This window comes from Alosa sapidissima, chromosome 12, assembly GCF_018492685.1.
Source record: "Alosa sapidissima isolate fAloSap1 chromosome 12, fAloSap1.pri, whole genome shotgun sequence".
NCBI lineage: Eukaryota > Metazoa > Chordata > Actinopteri > Clupeiformes > Clupeidae > Alosa > Alosa sapidissima.
The window spans coordinates 18,111,050-18,133,921 of NC_055968.1; the positions used below are offsets into that span (position 1 = coordinate 18,111,050).

At 43.6% G+C, this 22,872-nt stretch overlaps 1 protein-coding gene across 2 annotated transcripts in view; it reads left to right on the forward strand.

The window, feature by feature from the left end:
* The window catches only part of hs2st1b (heparan sulfate 2-O-sulfotransferase 1b), a 58,111-nt gene extending 39,503 nt beyond the window's left edge, over positions 1-18,608 (forward strand). For both annotated transcript variants that reach the window (XM_042057322.1, XM_042057323.1), the window contains 6 exons: positions 7,406-7,644; positions 13,541-13,626; positions 14,151-14,289; positions 15,394-15,491; positions 15,917-16,074; positions 16,371-18,608. In XM_042057322.1, the coding sequence (XP_041913256.1) occupies positions 7,406-7,644; positions 13,541-13,626; positions 14,151-14,289; positions 15,394-15,491; positions 15,917-16,074; positions 16,371-16,594 (944 nt within the window). In that variant the 3' untranslated portion in view covers positions 16,595-18,608. The remainder of the gene's footprint in view (positions 1-7,405; positions 7,645-13,540; positions 13,627-14,150; positions 14,290-15,393; positions 15,492-15,916; positions 16,075-16,370) is intronic.
* Positions 18,609-22,872: the final 4,264 nt, after the last annotated feature.

Here is a 22,872-nt window from a genome sequence, read left to right on the forward strand (position 1 = left end):
TATTACCGTTCGCCCGTAAAAGCCAATCAAAATTTGCGGCAAAGCCGCCAAACAGTAAGTGAGCTCATATCTCAGCAATCCTTGCATGTATCAAAACCAAACTTGGTACATTGACTCATGACCCTCAAGAAATTTGGTGACCTTTGACCTCTAGGGGGCGCTGTAATTCAAAAACATGCCTTTTGGCCTGTAGCTGCTGCTGTGCTTAGAATTAAATTGTACTAGTGGTGTCTGGTAATACTGTGAAAGGTCCTTAGGTCAACTGAGGGCAACTTGTCACATCAATATAATTTATTCGGCCGCCATATTTGATTTGATCAAAAACACCAACAATTTCGCACAGGTCACAAATTTCATCTGATCTTCTATTTCTGTGACAATTGATAGAAGCGTTCGCCCGTCACATCCAATCGAAATTTGTGGTGAAGCCGCCAAACAGGAAGTGAGCTCATATCTCAGCAATCGTTGCATGTATCAAAACCAAACTTGGTACATGGACTCATGACCCCATCAGGTGAATGCTGAAGAAATTTTGTGACCTTTGACCTCTAGGGTCACTGCAATTAGCAAAAATGCATTTTGCCTTGTAACTTTTGACGTGCTAGACGTGAAACTTGCTTTGACAGCTTATGGCCATACGTCTGATTGCAGCATTGAGCTAACAGCATTTCGTTGCCATGGTTACTCCGGCCTATCTGCTTGTCCCCCTCATTGCTGCTTGCAGCTATATTTACAATGTAATTTCTGCTGTGTCTGGCTTTGCAGTAATCCTGGTGTGTGCCCATAGAAAGGTAGGCTAGACACTTTTTAAAGGTCAGTTGGTGATATTCTGTGTCTCGATGAAGACCATTTGTAATGTCAGGGTAATGAGTCCATTCAAAGGCGAAGTGTTCATATGTCTCGGTGAAGTGGCAACATCGAGTGGGGCAGATATAAATTGGCATTGTTTACGGCGGAAAAGAACTGTAAAATGAACAGGGAGAAACTTGAGATCTGTGCCGACGGGTCAACAGAGGACCACTTCATGACACCGATCAGCCTTCAGCACTTGGCGCCGGCCCCTTACCCGCTGTTGACCTCAAACGCTTTCCCTCTGCCCTGGTCAGTGCTATGGTATTCAGCTACTGGCGAGATGAAGACCCCCTGGCTTCCTGCTTGCTGTGTGCTACGGTGTAGTGCTTTCATAAAAGCTTTCACAGCTCGGTAAAGACATTCTGTCACCCACAAGCACTTAAATGTAGCCGCTTTAATCATGGTGTAAAGATGGGCAGGGTGATTTGAAAGGAAAGATCACTCCCACCATAAATAAACCGAAACTGATCTCTCTCTCTCTCTCTCTCTCTCTCTCTCTCTCTCTCTCTCTCTCTCTCTCTCTCTCTCTCTCTCTCTCTCTCTCTCTCTCTCTCTCTCCTCCCCTCCCCTTTCCCTCAATCATCTCCCTGAAGACAGAGGCTCTAGGTTCTTGTGCTACTACACGCACCATTTTTATTAACTGTGGCAAAATGCTACATGTCTGCTGAAGAGGTGCCAAAGTGCAGGCAGCTGGTGCTGTGCTACAGATGAGGGTGGGGCGAAAGTTATCAACAAGCTTCCCCTTCTTCTCTCGCAGGGCTTCTTTTGTACCAGCTGCTCAAAAGTCAAAACCCTCTGTACCTGAAACACGTTTTTTTCCTAGTGGGGTTTTGCGGAAGATCCAGGGTGATTGGCACTGCTCCTTTGTCCTCATCAGTCTTATTTCAGACAAGGTCTGGCACCCTATTCTTCTCTTTCCATGCCCCCCCCCTTTCTCTCCTCCTCCCTCCTTATCAACAGCTGATTTATGATGGCCTTGGTGATGGGCTGTTTTTCCAATACATAGATTTACACCGCCATGGCCTAGTGCAATTTATCGTAGCCTCACATCACTGATAAGGGTGGTGATGGTGCTTTCCTCTCTGTGGTTTGTGCATGTATGTTATGGCTACCTTAGTCAAAGTGGAGAGAGACGTGCCAGTATTGGTGGGGGGGGGGGGGTCCCCTCTCTCTCTCTCTCTCTCTCTCTCTCTCTCTCTCTCTCTCTCTCTCTCTCTCTCTCTCTCTCTCTCTCTCTCTCACCCTACCACCCCCGGGAGCTTGTCAATCAGGAGCGGCTGACAGCAGGACACCAAGCCTCCGCTGTGCCGGGGAGCAGGGCTGCGAGAGGCGCTTCATGGGCTATAATTAGCTCCCATCAGGCTGTCACCAAAGGACTGAGGGAGAGGGAGACCGATGGAAGGAGGGAGAGACTGAGAGGGAAAAGAAATACGGGGATGCTAATTATGCCATGGCTCCTCAATATCATCATCAAAGGCTTAATCACCTGGAAACGTGTTTGTATGTCGGGAGAAGGAGCAGCTTGTTTAGCTAATTAAGCCCCCTCGCACACATCTGAGTGTGCCGGCTAGATGTACCAGATTCCAGTCCTCCTTTCTTCCTCTCCTCTCATCTCTCCTCACGTCTCCTCTTCGCCTCCAGATCTCACTCCATGTACCTGTCATGTTTTATTTTTAGACCAAGATGGAGCACAAGGAAACTTGTCCAAAATCCAGAATCCTCCTCCTAAAGATTCAACTTATTTCTGTCTCTGAGGCCCGGAATTAAGCCAAGATGAGGTGCGTGTAAACACACACTGATGGGGAGTCCCACTGATGATACCACAGTGTGTGCGTGCCTGTGTATCATGTAAATTGATCACCGTGTGATGCATCTCCTCTCTTTCCTCCTTCTGGATCATCTTGTCTAGCTCTGTTTGGTCCAGTTTCTCCTTGAGCCTCGTGCTCTCTTGTTCCAGTTTTACTCCAGAGACTGGATTTCCCACGTAATCCCAAAGCATGCCAGCATGCCAGCATATGGCTACCACACAGTCAACGGGGTGGTCAATTGGTCTGAGGTGGTGGTGAATAACCTTTCCGACAGTAGCACGAGGTTTGGGAGTTTAGTTTCATCTCCACTTTCCCCCTGGGGTATAGACCCATGCCCGGCCACATTCCCTGGGCATCGAATGACACCGACACACCTCCACATGCTGAACTGTTGGACCTTAGGGGCCTTGTTAAAACCCTTAATCAATATTTGAAGGCAGTGTTTTTCTGCACCGGTGGCCTGAAGCTGAGGAAGAGTTGGACGCTGTTTGTGCAGTGGGCCCTCTGTAATTGCGTGATACGCTCGCCTGGTGTGTGTGTGTGTGTGTCTACAGCAAGGAGAGGATCATCTCTGCTTGCACTTTTTCTTCCAGTGAGAGCGGTGCATGTTAAATAATACATCACGCTTACACTCTGGCACAGGCTCAGTTCGAGAAGACCTTGCTTGTATATCCGTAAAAGCACCCTCTGTACAGAGTTGGTTGGCATCGTCAGTCCACCCATCTACATATTACTGTACATCTGGCCCTGACTTAAGTACAAACTCGAAAAGACAGGTGTAAATAATAAGACCTGGTGGACTTGGATGTTTATGAAGAGGAATGGTAGCTCCAGTGAGAATTAGGCTAGAATTTGTTTATATAAAGCATCAGGTAACGAATGGTTGAAGTCACTACAGAGAAATAATGTCTCCCATGTCACTACTGGCAGAGAGAAGTTAATGGCCGTGTACGAAAAAAGCAGAGCTAAATCCAGAGGTTTCTACAAGTTCAGTTAATAAATCACAAAGCGACTGGTGGGTCTAATTTGAGAGACTGCCAATTTTTTGGGAGTGAAGTCAACAAAGGGGCATTGCAATTCTGTCATAATCAGAACCAGAGTGCAAATTACCCCACCATAATTGGGGGGGTACTGCTCCTTCACTTCTTCTATGACCATCATGGTCCACTACCATATCAATCCCCACCGTGATCACCAAGTGCAACATGTGTTGTGCAACACATACAAAGGTCATACATGCAACAAACTGATAATCAGTAGGCTACAGAATATCTCATTGTTCTTATATCCTGTTGTCTCCCTGCGGCCTGTTATATCCTGTGCCTCTCCTGTCTGCTGGCCCCCCTTTCATTAACACATATGAACAGTGTATAAAACCTAACTGCACCTACACTTTTAATGTAATTGTTTGTAGATCTTAGTGTTAATATTTCCTGCTTACTCTTTTAGCACCAAGAAAGTGCCTGATGTCTGTGTGCCCTTTCCTTTTCCTCATAGTGTCTTCTTGAATAAAATAAAATCCTAGTTTCATTAAGATAGTATCAGGGTTCTCAGATGAAACTACATTTATCAAACTAAAAATATGAAATAATAGAATGTAAAAACAATACCAACCAATTAAAAACAAATTCAAATACTAGCACATAATATTTAGCCTAGGCTACTTTTATGTTTCCACAGGTTTCTATGATATAATCCGTCTTGAACTGACACTCAACTGTTTAAAAACAGCACTCACTGATTCACTTATTCTTACTGTACTCCGTTTTTTAAATTGTCCTAAAATTGTTGAGAGAATTGCTTTAAAACTTAACTGTCTGTTACCATGTTGTTAGTCGCTTTGGTTAAAAATGTGTCAGCCAAATGTAATGTAATGTAATGCAATAACATATGTAGGCTTAGCTACATCAGACCCTCTTGTGCCCGGTACCGTTAGCCTAATATAAAAACACAGGATCTGTGCCAAAGTCATTTCAAAAAGGCACAATAATTTATTCAAGATAAAATGAGAATAGACACCTAGGCTATGGAGTTCATCTCCTTGGAAATGACAATCGATTTTACCTCACCACAATGTAAAGCTTGATTTAAATAGAGAATTAGCCTATTTTGCTAACTAACCTTGGTAACTAACCAAGGTCCACTTTACTAGCCTCAGTGGGTAAGTAGCCAGTAATTCAATGTATGAAGACGTGACATGAGCTATGAAAGAACAAAACACGTTTATAAATGAAGGTAGTAAAATCTTCAACAAGCTACTGTAGACGTCAGCTAGCAACTTACATTTACCCATGCACGTCAGCAGCAAGCTGAATGTAGCCTACTGGAGGAATTTAACTAGCGTTTTGTCATTCAATGTTGACACTTGCTTGAGAAGTTGAAGTTGTAGCCTATGTATCTCAGTTGCTTCTAGCGCCACGGTGGTTAAAAATGGTACAGTCCACAATAGGGGTGTCTAAAATCGCTTTACATTAAAAATGTTCCTACAGTGAAAATAGGAGTTGACTTGTATTGTAACTCTAATGATATTTTTTCACAATATCAGAAAAATTATCGGACCCCCCAAAACTAATATTTCTGTCTCTTTGGGAGGTACTGGGTCTTCATTGGGGGGTATAGTACCCCCCAGTACCCCCTGTAATTCAAACTATGATCAGAACCATTTCAGATGTTATGTTCTCAGTAAACAGCTTGGTATGTGACAGTTATATTCTTTTGAACTGTTTAGTTCCAGTTGAGCCTGTGACACCGTAGCAATAAAACAAGTATCTAGTTTCAACATGGCCTCTAATACACAGATATATCACTGCTCTTCAAACAGACGCGGGCCTCGAAGGACACATTGCAGCAATTGTCTGATGGCAGCAACTGTAGATCCATAAGCTCAGCACTGGAACTTGCAGTTTGTAAAGAGGCTTATAAAATATGGCATGTAGCCCACCAACAAGTTTAGCTTCATCCAATTCTAGGAAGATCGAGATCTTCAGGGGCAGTTATACCATCTGCCAGGCCAAACATGTTTTCTTTTAACCTACAAAAATTTGGAGCCTATGCCTGTCAGTGGCCATTGGCTAAATAAAGTGCACTGCATATTGGTGCCGACATAAGTGCAGCAACACTTCCTGTCACCTGCCCATGTACACCAATGCAGAAATGTTCAATTGACGAACATTTGATGAATAATGGAAATTATTTGAGTGACTTCAACAAATATAGAACTGAATTGTAATCTACATGGAGGCAGCTAAAAGGTTCAGTGGTGGTGTATGGGGTTGTATTGAAAAAAATGGAGTGCCGCACTCATGTCAGCGTGCTCCATGGTGTTTTAAGCCCCCACCGTCCACTTGAAGGCAGCGCTGCGACCATCGACTTGAAGGTACCTAACCCTAACCCTTGCCAAGCCCTATTGCCTTCCATGCAACGCTGTCTGGAAGACGATGTTGGGGGCTTAAAACATCAAGTAACTGTCAGCGCCTATGTGCATGGTCCTTAAGATACATTCTGTCTGACCAGAAAACCTTGAAACAGCCCCAACAACAAAGTGCTTCTGTGGTCTGTAGATGGCCTGTTCAATCAACCAGTTGGAGAACCCAGGCTTTGTCTGAAGTCACTGCATAGTGTTTTTTTGTAGCTTAAATATAGGTGTTTATGTTTTTGCCCAAATCACAGAGCCGACATCCCAGTAGGAGGAGTAACAGTAGGTGTATATTCTGTAACCAGCTTTGTGTGAAAGAGTCATAGATGCAAGAAACTTGAATGCCGCATTGTCGTCGCTGCGTTATTGTCACCGTCTCAGGTGGTGGGAGACTGAGTGTGCTGTTATTGATGGTGCTGGACCTCAGAAGGGTTTTCAAAGTGGCTAAACCAATGATTCACCCAAGCTGTTGTTGCTCATCTTGATGAGTAAATATTGATCTGCTTGGGAGAGAAAAACAATCGAAAACAAAAAGGGTTATTGACATACACACATGCCCACATGGATGCAAGCACATACGCACACACAAGACAACACAAATACACATCCAAGTAAACATGTACCCTTATGTGGCTCAACAGCCATATTTTGAAAAGAGGGCCTGTATTGATGCCTTTTGCAGATCATAGCTGTTCACAATCTACATTGTTTTGAAGATACAGGCATCTTGAGCACATGGTGCTTTTGTTCACCGAAGAACACGTGCAGGACTGTAGTGGAGGCTAAACTAAACGAGTTTTTCCACCTCTCAAAAGAGTTTATTCAACAGTTGCAACTTTTAACATTCAAAAATCACACTGTAATATCCACATTTACAATGTGTACACTCATCAACACTATAGGAACCATTTAATACCCCTCGTATTGTTATAAACAATGATGCCTTTTTTTAACAATCTGATACCGCATGGCGCAGTCCACCTTACACCTTACCGTACAGAATTCATAGTTTACCCACCTCTTATTTTACCAGTTGCCACTACACCCCTGATAATGTTATCTATGCATACCTGAATGTTGAAAGAAGATCAATACACAGTCCATTGAGGTATTTTGTTCCCCGAGGCCTGGACCACCATTGTCGTAGACATTTGTGTTTCTTTTCAGAAGATTTGACCTTTACCTGTGCTCATCTTCACTGCCCCAAATTTAGGAATGCCATTAAGGAATGCCATTTTCGGCCAAAACCGGTCAATAGGTAGTTTTCTCTGACTGATTAGGTGGTTTCATTTGATCTGGTAAACTAACGAGTTGCTCCTTTGCCTTGCAGAGCGCACCATCGCCAGGCATGAAGTTCGGGAGGTGGAGCAGCGGCACATGCAGGAAGGGGCCCGGGACTGGACACCGCTCGGAGACACAGAAGACGTGGTCATCATCTACAACCGGGTGCCCAAGACGGCCAGCACCTCATTCACCAACATCGCCTACGACCTGTGCTCCAAAAACCACTACCACGTGCTGCACATCAACACCACTAAGAACAATCCCGTCATGTCCTTGCAGGACCAGGTGAGATGGACCAGGGCTCTAGGGTGCAACCGATTTTGGTCGCATATGTGGCCAAAGTTTTTAAGGGTGTGACTAAATTTTTCCTGGGTCGCACTAGTGCACTTAATGTCATAAGAGTGAGCGCCTAGACTTTCCTTGCATCTGCTGTCTCTCCACGAACTAAGCGTTTGTTCTCCTTTGACTAATGTCGCATGGTGCACAGATACTACAAAGGTATCACAATACCCTGAAATTAGACCTAATCACTACCTAATTTTATTAGTATCGATAATTTTAGGAATGACAGTGTTTTGCAATAAGATACATATTTTATGTCAGTATGCACAAGGCATGTTTCTCATACCTGCAAACGAGTCACCTTTTGGCTTTTGGTGAAAAATTTGGGTGCACCTAAGTTTTGTGCTAGTGCACCTAAATAAAAAAGTTTGGTGCAACTAATGCAAAAAGTTTGTCTGGAGCCCTGTGGAGTGATGAAGAATGATGGAGAAAGGGAGGCTATAGAGTGATAAATGTAATGTTGGAGGAATTGTTCCTGTGCCAGGGTTTTATTTTTGGCACTAGGGTTTGGATGTACAGTAGACTTAGGTACTGTAGTTGTATTTGGTAATGAGTTTCTTGGTATGTGCCTCATGGAGTTTTTGAGTATTATTATTATAAATCAGTACGTCTCCATTAAGAGTGTCTTAAGTTAGCTTTTGGCTATGGTTCAATCTTTGCATCCTCATGTGCATCAATAAACACACCAACCATCCCACTCATAACGCCTTGATTGCTGAGATTTTGCTCTCCAAGAGTACGTTTGTGTGGCTATGAGGACTCGCTGTCAGTCGTTGTCTACAGAGCAGAGACCCGGAACTCTACGGTTTTGCAGAATGATGCCGACTGGAGTAACAGTATTAGCTAATGAGTTTAAGGAGCAACTGTGAAAGACACTGTCAACACCTTCTTAGCCATTGCAACCCCCCCCCCCCCCCCCCCACACACACACACACACACACACACACACACACACACACACACACACACACACACACACACACACACACACACACACACACACACACACAAACACACAAACACTTCCTCTCCAGGCCATCACGGTCACTTGTGCTACAAACTTTTTGGAGCAACCTGATGGGGCCCCCAACTTGAACTCAACACTGTCTGAGTCTAAGGTTTGCTTCCTTCCACCCCTCCCTGAAGTCCCAGAGGCCAGGTGTGAATGATACTGGTCGAGGAGAGATATGTGCCGTAATACTTGTACTTGTAAAATATCACAGGGTATGTGAATTTGAGACCAATGGAGATTCATAAAGATGCTCTATTTTCTATACAGAATAGTGACAGTGAGTAGTGATTAGGGGTGTCACAAATTTGGAATCGAAATTTTAGGGGTGTCACAATTTTAAATCGAAATTAGATCTCAATCTCAAACTCAAAGGTAAAATCGACGATGTAGCCACCCCCCCAGTGTCACGTCCAGAATGTAAGCTTATGCCAAGACGCAAAAATACACGTGCTGAACTGCAGCATCAACACTCTAATTTTAGGCTGCAGCCATACACATCAACAGACCGAAATCGATGCCACTCTTGCTACTCTGAAATCACCGGTGTGGAAGTATTTTGTCGTAGCCTAGAAATCTAGACGCGCCCCAAGGCTAGTCTAGCAACTCTCCGTTGGCTTGTGAGCTCCAGAAATCGAAACTCAATCAGGCCAATGAAATCGTGTAGAGTCGTTAGGTGGGCTTAACATAATGATTGATGGCAGAGTTGCAACGGTTTGGCTTGAATTCCCTGCTACTTGAAAACAAATAAGATGGATGTTGCTGTTGACGAACAGTGTGACACGAGTTAAGCTTTTATTAAGTTGGCAAACGTTTGAACTAGCCAACTAGCTCCGCTGGTGGGAAATGCATGGGACTCATAGCGCTGCCGCTGTCCTATTGCGTGCAGAGGAAATTTGAAAGACAACTGATTATCCCGCCCCTCGTACTGAGCACTGCGAACGGTGAGTGCCCAGACCCTACATTTTAATGTGGGTCTGGCTCGTCAGGCTAATTTTGTCGTTTATTCACGTCAATTAAAGCTGCAGTTGGCCAGATTCATATTCACTGAAACTGACACTATGCTCCGACAGAACAACATAAATCAGCCGGTTTTAGAAAAAAGTCTGACATGGGATTGAACAAATGTTGGAGTCGGATGAGAGGGATCCCTTCATATCAATAGGAAGTGATTAGACTGCAGGAGTTATTTGTTCTGCTAATTTAATTTGTGGATCTAAGTCATTAATAATTGATAAAAGCATGCTTTCACGTAAGTGCATGCACTTTTTACTTGAGTGCATAATTGTATGGTGTGTGTGGTGCCAGTCAGAAGATCGCTCATTGCTAGTCTAAAGAAAAATAATGCCTGACTACGTTGCCACTCCTAACAAACCAGTTTGTCTAACAGACCCACATACATTATTCAACTTTTGCTCCACACTTACAGAAATCCTTTCCCACACTCTGAAGGTCCTAAGCAGAGAGCAAAGGGCCTCTCAAATCAACAGGATGCCTGCTTAATAAGCTTTCTCCTTTATAGTGTTTAAAAACAGGTACAGACAGCAGCAGAAGGGGTAGCACTAGTGGTTTAATGAGGGAAGATCTGCAGTGCTTGGTGCTCCCTTTCCCTCGATGGAGGAGAGGAGAGAGGGAGACAGAGAAAGGGAGAAAAAAGCATGTGATGGATGGTGGCCAAGACTGCGTATGCAGTAAGAGGGTAAGGGTGCAGAGCTAAAACTGAGGAGTAAGGATTTAATAAGATGGGATCAGGACTCCGCTCTATGGTTCCTTGGACGTGGCAAAGGATGTGTTAGATAGAACACATAACTTGGACATGGCAAAATGTGTTCTATCTTAGGGCAAAATGATATTCTCGCATGGACATGTACCGCCCATAGTTTCACAAATTTTGGACAGTCCATGTACCGGTAGTTTCAAAGTGGTGCATGTCCATTCACATGTTCAAGTGCTGCAACCTCTTTATGCTATTCATCTAGCAGGCACTTGTATGCAAAGCGACTCGCTGTACAGATGCACATAATTTTCATTAGTCTGTTTACTCCCTGAGAATAAAACGTTGGGAAACCTGCTGATAAAATGAGACTTTTGTTTATTACATGCTTCAGCTAATTATAGCTGATTAGATTAGCAGGCAGCAACTGTATTTTAAGGTAACAATGGCTATTTAGATGGAGAAAATGAAAGACCTATAAATAAACAAACTTTTGCTGTAGATTGTGAGTTTGCTGTGACCTTGATTGAGGGTGTGCACTGACAGACATGTTGTATAACACAAAACGAGATATTATTGCGCACAATTCACGTCATGTTGCACGATTCGCGCCATGTTGCACGGAGCCGTCTCTGTTGAAATGTACCTCGGCCCTTAGGGTAAGAATGACATCATGCATCGGAGGACTTGAAAAATTGGACCCAAGGACAAGAAGCACAGCAAGAAAGTTGAGGAGAAAAGAGGGGGATGAGGGGGGAAAAGCAGATGCAGGTGCAGACAAGGGAGGTGAGGGGAAGTGGGTGGGGAGTGGCATTCTTTGGCTGGGGAGGCAGATTGGAATTCTCTTATGATCCAGTAACATTTAGAGCAGAGGACGGAGGTTGAAGCTGAAAGAGAACAGGTGACAGCAGGGGACATGGCTGGAGAGGGGATTTGTTCCCCATCAACTGTGCACCAATGTCGCTCAGTGAGAAGCATTTTGCGTGCGTGCGTGCGCACGCGCGTGCGTCTGAGTCTCTAAATGGCACACCACCAGCACCACATCAGAGTGAGTGAGTGTGTGTGTGTGTGTCCGTCGGTGGCGGAACAGTGCCTGTCCTCTCCTCTGCTTGGTATTCCTGTCACAGCAGGCTGGCAGCATGAGGAGGTGAGTGCCCGTGTAAGCGTGCGCTGGGCTGACGCGAGGCTGACTAGTGCTTCTGTCTGCCTGCGCGCGTGCCAGCGCTACACTGGCATCCTGTCTGCTCCATGTTCACTGGGCCTGCGCACTCACGCTGCAGCCCACAAGCCTGTCCTGTATCAGTCTCGCCGTCCTTCTGTCCTTCTGTCCTTCCTTTTTTTCTTTCTCTCTCGCTCTCTTTCGCTCTCTCCCTTCTTTCTCTCTCTCTCTCTTCTTTCTCTCACTCTCTCTCTCTCGCCCATTGTCTCGCTGTCTTTATCTCTGGCGCGTACTTTTGCTGTCTCAAATGGTTTGTACTTTTGGTTCTTTCTGTCTCTGTGCTTTTGCACTCATTATTTCACACCGACTAGGTGGTCTTTCTCTCCTCTCTCTCTCTCTCTCTCTCTCTCTCTCTCTCTCTCTCTCTCTCTCTCTCTCTCTCTCTCTCTCTCTCTCTCTCTCTCTCTCTCTCTCTCTCTCTCTCTCTCTCTCTCCCCTTCTCTCCTCATCTGTCTCCTTCCCTCCCTCTACCCTATTGTGAGGTTACCTGGCCCACACAGTCGGCCCAGACTGTGGGCCCCTCTGGTCCCAGGTGTGTCTGAAAGCTTGGCTTCAGATGACCATGTTTGTGGTCAGACCACTGAACACACAGGAATACTAATGATGGGGAAACGCATCAGCAATACAGCAGCCCTTCACCTGTCTGCTTTATTCACAAGCAACTCCTTGCTTAAAGGAGAATTCCGGTGTGATATTGACCTAAAGTGTATCGAAACATGATACCGAGTGTGAACGTATGTCTCATAGCCCATCTCGGCTTGTCCCCTGCACTCCAAAATCTGGCGCTAGTTAGCCGATGCTACCAACATCTTTTTCAATAGTGGTGCTTCGGCATCGGGCTAGCCATGCAAATAAATCACTGTTTTACACCCATTTACGAGGCTCAATGTATCTCCACACTTCATTGGTAGACTTCCGAGGGCCCTGACATTTAAAACGAGACATTGAGAACTTTGAAAAAGCACTGGTAGTTTACTTACAAGACGATTTATACAGACAGTATCTTCACGAAGTTTAGCGTTTGCAGCCATCTTGAATTTAGTCACGATAAGTCGAGCAACGAGTAAGAATGAACAGGTATGATAAGGGATCAGATTCCAAAAATAATTCAGTGGAAATGCATGGATTCCAGTTGCTGCTACTGGAAGAAACTGGAATCCATGCATTTCCACTGAATTATTTTTGGAATCTGATCCCTTATCATACCTGTTCATTCTTACTCGTTGCTCGACTTATCGTGACTAAATTCAAGATGGCTGCAAACGTTAAACTTCGTGAAGATACTGTCTGTATAAATCGTCTTGTAAGTAAACTACCAGTGCTTTTTCAAAGTTCTCAATGTCTCGTTTTAAATGTCAGGGCCCTAGGAAGTCTACCAATGAAGTGTGGAGATACATTGAGCCTCGTAAATGGGTGTAAAACAGTGATTTATTTGCATGGCTAGCCCGATGCCGAAGCACCACTACTGAAAAAGTTGTTGGTAGCATCGGCTAACTAGCGCCAGATTTTGGAGTGCAGGGGACAAGTCGAGATGGGCTATGAGACATACGTTCACACTCGGTATCATGTTTCAATACACTTTAGGTCAATATCACACCGGAATTCTCCTTTAAGAGGGTGGCTTGTTTTATGTGTGTGTGTGTGGCTGGGAAATGTCTGCCTGGTGTATTTGCCTACCATCACAGATTCGTCAAAGGTGGTTCAGCACTTATGTGTAAATTGAGGGGCATTTCGGTGGATTTGTGTGACGTGGTCGGGCATACAGGCTTGAAGGTGTGTGTGTACAAGAGAATGTGAGTGATGAATCCGTGACTCAGCAGTCGTTTCTCTCTCTCTCTCTCTCTCTCTCTCTCTCTCTCTCTCTCTCTCTCTCTCTCTGTCTGTCTGTCTGTCAAAGGTGCGGTTTGTGAGGAACGTCACCACCTGGAAGGAGATGAAGCCTGGCTTCTACCATGGCCATGTGGCCTTCCTGGACTTCTCCAAGTAAGCCCCTCTCAAACATAAGCCCACTTTACTGCACACCCCGAAACACAGCCACCCAAGATGGACGAGATGGCTCACTGTTACTAAATGAACCATTGAGCAAGAGTGACCGAGAAAGACTGTGTGTGTGAATTTCAAATATCAAGAGATATTGGGAGAGACATTTTGCCTGAGTGACTTCTTATGATTCTGCTGACACCTTGTGGTTATCAGTAGAAGTGCAGCATCTGTATCATGAATTTGTATGTTGTAGATTGTAGTCAAATAGAGAAGTTCTCACTGACAGTCCTTCAGTTCAGTACTGGTCAATATGGTAATATAAAGCCCTAATTTCATATGTCTACAGAATTTGTACCTTTATTTTTCAAAGTTGGGCAACTTCCATTGAAGTGAGATCTACATTGTATATGATGGTGTTAAAAAGAATACCGAGCAGAATTCTCAGTATATTAAATTCCTGACACCTCACCTGCAAAAAGTGGAATTCGCCCTCTTCTCTGAGTATGTCCACCCTCTCCCTGCAGGTTCGGTGTGAAGGGGAAGCCCATCTACATTAACGTGGTGCGGGACCCTATTGAGAGGCTGGTGTCCTACTACTACTTCCTACGCTTCGGTGATGACTACAGGCCTGGCCTCAGACGGCGAAAGCAAGGGGACAAAAAGGTCTGCCTCATATCAGTGGGCTTTGTCTTAGTTTGAGTTAGATGTAAGTAATGTGAGGACTGGTGGTGAGCTTTGCAAAATTGCAGCGCAAGTTCCTTCCGGTGGTGCCAACATGAGCATACTTTTTACAGGCACTGGAAATGCACTGGTAGTGCACTGGAAATGCACTGGTAAAGCCTGTAAAAAGTATGCTCATGTTGGCACCACCGAAAGGAACTTGCGCTGCAATTTTGCAAAGCTTGCCAGCTAAGACACTTCATAAGTGCTTGATGCCATGCTCTCCATGTTTTTTACTATCAGTGGTCTTATACTGTAAATCTGTATCAGGTGATGGACTGTATGTAGATCAGATATGACATGAGTACATGGTCACCAGGAAGTGACTGCACATTGAAACACAGTGAACGGTGCAGTATCTAGACAGGTGCAGTATCTAGATAGGTGTAAGTGTCTAGTTAATTCCACACTAGTGTAGTTGTTTTATAACAATACGGTTGGAGTAATTACTACCTCGACCAGCATTAACAGTCCATCATACATGCTAACTAACTAACTAACATGCTCTTGTCTATCTACTGCCTGCTAAATGTAATGAAGAGGTTGATACCTGTAAAAGGAGACATCAGGATGTCTGGGGCCCTCTGGTCAGCAGTACCCCTTCCTACCCATTGATAAGCTCATTTTAATATTTTAGCAATAAATGATACTGGCACCATGGCACCATTTAGAACCAAGTGTGAATCAAGATCCAACTCTCATAATAATGGGGTTAAGCAGAGTTACTGCGGCATTTCATCATTATGACTAAACTGACCAAAGTGTCTGCAGAAAATGTCCCCTTTATCCCTAAGTGGGAGTTAAATTTGGCAGTGGCAGAGGTATTTTGGAAGACATGGCTGATAAAGTGAGTGGATTAAAAATGGCAAACCCAGTCTGAGAGATTTGGTCAGACTATAGAAGCAAGTGCCTCAGGAGAATCAGTCAGAAATTCAAATTGTACTAGAACCGATGCACTATTGTAGAAACAGTTATGATCATTAAAACACAAGGGCATTTAAAATAATAACGTTGGATTATAATATTGCGTGTGTGTGTGTTTTTCAGACTTTTGATGAGTGTGTGTCGTCGGGTGGTTCCGACTGCGCTCCAGAAAAGCTCTGGCTACAGATTCCCTTCTTCTGCGGCCACTACTCCGAGTGCTGGTGGGTTCTGCTGACTTGCATCTAACCCCATGAGTCTCTCAGACAGCTTGTGCAATGTCTCGCTCACTTGACCCTCTTTGTGTCTCCTCTTGGCCTGATGCAATCACCATCACCTCGTTCTACTGACTGGGTTACTCTGCACTCTTTCTTTGTCATTTTCCACTGCATCAGTTGTATCTGTGTACATCTTCTGTTTTGTTTTTTCCGTATCATAATTTAGTTAATCTGTTAAATGGAAAGACCTGTTAACCTCTGTCATGACCAACTGCCCTTTTTTTTTCTTAGAACCTGAAAATTGGAAAACAATCTTAACATTTTCATCATTTCATGTTGCGAAATGTTTACATTCTGGTTTTATGAAGTGCTACGATTCTAGGAATGTTGTTGAAATAACTTCAGTGATTGAGCGCCTTGTCCTCCTGCAGGAACGTGGGTAGCCGTTGGGCACTGGAGCAGGCCAAGTACAACCTGGTGAACGAGTACCTACTGGTGGGGGTGACGGAGGAATTGGAGGACTTCATCATGATGCTGGAGGCTGCACTGCCACGCTTCTTCAAGGGGGCCACGGACCTCTACCGCACAGGTAGGACTCACTCTCAGCAGACAGTACTACTTCTAGGACCTATGAGCAGTGGGCAACTCCTCTTTTGGATGCAGATTAGGATTGTGGTAGACAAAAATGTGGGAAAGGTTCAGTGCCTTGTTTGATCGAGTAGCCTTCTCATAAAAGAACAATTGATGTGGTACTGTAATTAATTAGACAATAAATGTAATGTTTTCTTTTTTTTTTTTAGCAATTTCATGTATACTTGTATGTATTATTAGAGGCTTCTTTTCTCTTTATGTCTTTGGCTCTGATTTTGTCTCGCTCACTCACAGGTAAGAAGTCTCACCTGAGGAAGACCACTGAGAAGAAGCCACCCACCAAGGAGTCCATCACCAAACTGCAGCAGTCAGACATCTGGAAGATGGAGAACGAGTTCTACGAGTTTGCCCTGGAGCAGTTCCAGTTTGTGCGCGCCCACGGTGTGCGGGAGAAGGACGGCGAGCTGTACATTCTGACCCAGAACTACTTCTACGAGAAGATTTACCCCAAAGTCTAGCCTGAGGGCACTGCACCCAGAGACACAACTTCAATGGGTGGGAAGGGTTGGAGGAAAGGTGGTTACAGAGGGCAACATGGACCCTAATCCACCAGTCTCCATACGGTCTTTTTTTTTTTTTTGGGGGGGGGGGGGTTGTTTTGTCATATACACTGGGAGCGAGAGAGAACAGGGGACCGAGGGAGGACGGTTCTGTGAGGGTACGCGCTTGACGTGGTCTGGAGCCAACTGCCAACTTTAAAGGCTCGGGATTTGGGTATGGGAGCAATTGTTTGTATGTCTGCCTTTGCTTTGTTCACATAAAAACAAAGGATCCCACGTCAGTCACTCAGAAGGTTAGAGCTCGGTTTGGGGCCAGGGTGGGTGGGGTGCAGGTGTCGAGGTGTAAGGTTATCCATCGCCCGCTCCATCATCTCTCCCATGCGCTCATACTGTAGCTTTCCCACTGCTGGGTCACAGCCAGCGGAGCAGACTTCCTGGTGGCCTCGGCCATCCACCTGCTCCCTCCTCTTTCTTGACTTGCACTGTGGTTTCTGATCTCACAAACTTCAGATCTGAAGTGACTGGTACATTGGAGAGGAAGAACGATTTAGAGCGTTTTGAGATGTGTTTATAATCATTTCCTCGTTTGAATTTATTTTTCATTTTATTTTTACTTGTTTTGTTTTTTTTTGTAATTAACATGCATCTCGAGGGTAATGTTATCATGCGTGTGAAAGCTGTTATGTTTATCAGAGGTCCTGAGAGAGAGAAGCTTGCTTCTTCAAACTGAGTTAAGAAAAGATGCTGAGTCATCATGCTACATACAACTTACTAAGACACCTACTAGTCTGAAGGGAAAAGACGAGACCAGGTTGCCAGAGAAATGCTATCATGAAAGTAGCACCTCCTTTTACTAATGACCGGGACTCTGCGTTCATGATTTTTCTCAGTTTTGCATTTAGTGTATACTGTATGTAATATATTTTTCTTTCTTGCTAGAATGCATTGTACAGTGTTTACAAATGTAGACTGGGGCTTAGGAATGGGTGAAAGTAACAGTGAACTCAAATCCAAATCTGTACATATTGTATCTACACATACAATACATATTTTATGTATTTGGACCAAATGGGTTGTAAGAAAAGAACACATACTGTTAAAGACAAATGTAGAACACTATCCAACCAGCTGGAGTAAACGGTCAGATACTATTTGTATGACATTTGAGGAAAAACAGGATTAATGTTTTTAAAGATATTTAAACAGTATTTCCATAAGTCACTCACATTTAGCCCTCATTGCAAAAATTGCATTTTGTGAAAATATTTGGTTTCCTTTATAACCTCTCGGTGCATGGACAACTTACTTCGGTGACTACAACAGTGTTAGCATTATTAGCCTGGCAACAATCCTTGATGGCATGAATAAAGAAACTCTCCATAGACTGTTTTGGACAAGTCATCATAGCTATGACGATCGAGGATCAAGGGCACTTTCCACTTCTTGCTCATCTGACCAGACTCATCCCAACCTTGAAACAAAGATTGTGTCATTTGTAAGTTGGTCCCGTAGTTCCAGCACTAACCACTGTACAAATCAATGCTTCGTTAACTACTTTTCAACTGAATTAAAACCGGTCACGCTGTGTTGGTAACGAAGACCAACATTAAGTCATCCAAGAAGTCATAGCATGACACACAATCATGGTTATGGTTAGAATTTGCAAAAACAGTTGTCTGAATGTGTTTCCAGGTCACAGGGTTGTGTTATGAGACATTTTAAAACTACAAGGAGCAAGGAGATGGCATACATTAGCTCAATACTTGATAGTGCCTTCATAGTACAACAGTCATGGTAATTTTGACATTTTGTTTTTATCACCTCAAAATGTTTAGCCAAAATTTTTAACTCTTGCTTTTACCTTTTTCATTCTTTTATGCCACCAGCTTTTATGTTCTGTTGGAATTGTTGTATTCATTTTTCTTGTTTCAAATGGTCTGAGAAATTTCAAATAAATGTTAAACTCTTAGGACTTCTGGGTTGGTCTGTAATTGTTGGCCTAGCTCTCACTCTGTGATCAGAAGCAAATCAGCAGCCTATAACATCACTTGATGACTGACTTTCACATCCTCAATTGACATCAATTTTTTGATGTTGGTGAAGTTGTGAATGAGGTTTGTTAAAATGGATAGTGATGGGATCAGCCACATGCCATAGGCCACTGATTGTTCAGACAGAAATCAGGCAGGATGATTACCACTCAGAACATGTTGTCATACTCTGATCAAAATTGAACAGGGTTACAGTCTAGCACCACCCGTGCCACATGTCCCAAAGCTCACAGAAGAGGCTCAAATAAGGTTTGTGACCAACTTCTTTGACGTATGTAGGCAGTTTGGCAATTTGCACTTTAATTAATTGAGCCAATGGGAAATCTTTGAGGCCAAGCACCATTTATCTGAGGGTTTGTAGGCTATAATGTTGGCGAGACCTGAGGTAGCAAAATTTTTCATTTATCCAGGCTCTAATCCTGGCTCCTGCCTCACCATGTTGAGCAAGACCAAGATGAGGACGGATGGAGGCTTGGAGGCTGGCAAGATGTTGATGTGATGTTGAACAAACTCAAATCTGATGAATCTCACTTCACGTAAGCTTTGAATCAAGTCTGTATATGTGCGTGCATTGACCCAATGCCTAATTTGGAACAGTGGCGACATTCATAATGTGTTAATTCTAACACTCTTAAGGGTGCTCTTTAGAATGAGCACACTCACAAATCATGGAGTACATATTGTTCCTTATCTTATGAGGTTATCCATCACTGGTGATGAAGACCTCTTAGTCATCAGGGTGGTTTGGATGTTGGGGCTAACGGTGGGTGTGAAGATGACTGATTAGCCCAATTTGAGCTCGGAAGGTCCTGAAACAGTGAGTGCAGGGGATGGCATGAGTATTAGGGGAAAGGATTGTTAGTGCGCTCTCTTGGCTTTTCTGCGGCCTCTGACCTGGCCACTTCTAGGGTGCTGTGCTAATAGCTGTGCTATTTGAAGTGACTATCTCCACAGTGTACGGTCCTGGGCAATGGTCTCTCAGCTGTCAGGGTTGATGTTGATGTTTTTGAGGGAGTATTTTCGGAAACAAAAGGAGTTTCTTGGGAAGATGATGGTCTGGCATGCGGACTACGTGGCCTGTCCAGCCAAGCTGTGTCTGGGATAGGAGAGTATAAATGCTTGGGAGACCTGCTCTGGCAATAACATCTGTGTCAGGGATCTTGTCTTGCCACATGGCGTTTAGGAGCTTTCTCAGGGATACTGTGTGGAAGTGATTTAGCTTTTTGGCATGACGTTGGTAAACTGTCCAGGTTTCACAGGCAGAGGAGTGTGGGAATAATGATGGCCCTGTATACTATCAGTTTTGTTTACAGGGTGATACCTGCTCTGTTTCATACAATTGGATATAGCTTACCAAAGGCAGTGCTGGCTTTTGCAATCCTGGTGTTCAGTGCTGCCAAGGTGGGTCAATTTGTGCACGGCATTCAGCTTTTGGCCATTTATGGTGATGTTGGGTTCCATTTAAGCTTGGCATTTACACACACACTCATACACTGATGGCAGAGACTGCCGCACATGTCACCAACCTGCTCATTGGAAGCACTTTGGGGTTCAGTGTCTTGCACAAGGACACTTCGACAGGGTCAGAAGGAGTTGGGCTCGGACAAGTCAACTTCAAACTTTAACTTAGCCTCCCTCCTTTACGTCAGTTAACATAGCTAGTGTACTCATACCATAAGACCTCATAAAAAGGTTCCCTACCCCTGTTCTGTAGCAATCCACTTGGGTTGATCCTGTTCATTGCATCAATTTGACCATCCATTATATGAATGGGCTCACCAATGGAGGTATGCAAATGTGACATGACTAGTGATCATCACAGACAAAAAAAAAAAAAAACATGAATATGTGAACTACCCTAAGTGAGGGAAAAAAAAAAACTTGCCACTAAATTGACTAATGTGAAGTAGCTAACCCCCTAACGCAGGGGTGGGCAAACTTTTTGGCTCAAGGGCCACACTGGGTTTTGAAAATGGCCGGTCGCCCCCACGACACACACATAAAAAATACATATTATACATATAATACATTTTATGCTGTTTAACAAATGTATAAATTGTGCACTGTCGCTTTAATTCACGTTTATTTCTCAATGATCTGCCTGCTCCGGTATGGCTAGTGCTGTACCTACGGCTGGGCCCTCTCACACTTTTTAAATGGTCAGTAGTGGGAACTACTGCTGCCTTCATGATTTCCTTTTAAAAGTTTCTTATAAGAAGGAGATATCAATTATAAACAATGACAAGCCAGCTGGAACCTGCGGCTCTCTCTCCCTCTCGTGAGTGCAGACGCGTTCCCAATTAAATGGATCACATGTTTACGTTAAATCTTCTGCAAAGGAGATAACTAAGAGTTAACTTAGTTTAACATGATGTTATCTCTATTTAACATGATGTTTTGACATTGACATTATAAACGTTCTCTAAGGAGAGTGAAAAGCAGTTTGCAGTAAAGCTAACCAACGTCGTCTCTATCGCAGGAAAAAAATAGCGAGTAGCCTGATAACCAAATGAAATGCTCAGCGGGCCGGATGAAAGTGCTTGGCGGGCCGGAGTTTGCTCACCCCTGCCCTAACGTCTGTACATAGAGGTGTTTGGCCAGCAATAAAACTGTTCATTTTTAGCATTAAAAGGGGTTACTCCATTTAATTGAAAGTGGGTGATTAGCAAAATGTTTATTTAACCAGTCATCATTGTAACCAATATAACATGTCCTTACTGAATTATGTTGTGAAAAATGCTTTAGCCTGCCATTGATGTACACAAGATCCATATCAATTTCAATCATGGTGCTCAGAATTGTAATATAGGCTATCTACAAAGACTTGCTTAGGGCGAGACCAATTTTACCTGGAAAGTGGCAAAGACTGATCACTAGCTGATATTTGGCATCTACCTAGTCATTCTTTGAGACCTAAGTAAAATATGAGCTCAGTTACCAATGAATTGTAATCACCATTATTGGACAAGTTCTTGTAATCACCATTATTGGACACTTATCAGACACCAGACAACTAACAAAGCTGGCAAAAGATATTACCCTTTTAGTATGACAAATACCTAATACGGCTTAAATCTGAACTGCCTGAACATGAGCATAGCCTCTTTTGTACAGCTGAGATGGAGTCCCTCACAGTAGTTTTATAAGCAGTGTTTTGGATGTGTAGCCAGTGAAGTGACAAATGTCTTTGGCGAAATCACATCCATAAATAAAGTTGAACCGCTGAGCGAGTTTTCATCCTGCAGATGGCTTCTGTCAGCTAGGAGATTTTCCATCATGCACAGGAGAGACTGAAGGTGGAATTTGTAGGAAGAGAGGTTATTGATAGCATTACCAACTGATAAACTGACTTGCAAACAGAAAGACTGAACTTCAAGCGGGAACAAAATAAATACAACAATTTGAAGTCAAGTCACACATTGATAACGCATATTTAAAAGCAACACTTTCACCTAAGTGCTATCCTGTTGCAGTGAATAACTTTAGACTGACGAAATGCAGCAAAACAATATCACCAGTTAAAATCCACAGAAAGCCAGTGTATAAAAATAAGTTTGCAATCTGGTTGTAAAAGTGTCCAGCTGATTTCACATAAAATCTTAGACTTCCAAAATGTTGGTCCAATAACACTAAAATCCTACACTTTGATTTGAAACTAGATCTATGAGAAAACAATAAAAGCCTAGCTGAAGCCCTTGCTAGACCCTAGAGAATCAGGAGATGTGAAATATAGGCTGGAGCAGGACCATTCACTGCCCTAAAAACAAACCGAATGTCTATCCCAAAAAGCCCATGACCTATCCAATAATTCATATCCTCAAGGGTGAAAAGGAGGCTGTAGATCATCATGAGCAGAACTGAGATATGAGATCACATTCCCAAAGAGCAATTGATAAAGGGAGAACAGAGAGAGACCTAGAATCTAACCTTGTGGGACCCCCAAACGGGAAATGTGAAGAAATGCCATCCATATTGACAAAGTCCTATTAGATAAGTAAGGCAAACCACTGAAGTGCTGTTCCTTAAATGCCAACACAATGTTCTTGCTTCCCAAGTTACACTGTATCATTCACTGTATTAAATGTGGCTGTCTAAGAGAAGAAAAGCTGAGCATCCCTTAGAGTCAGCTGTGAGTAGTGTATTATTTACTTTCAAAAGTGCAGACTCATGCTGTTCATTGTCAAA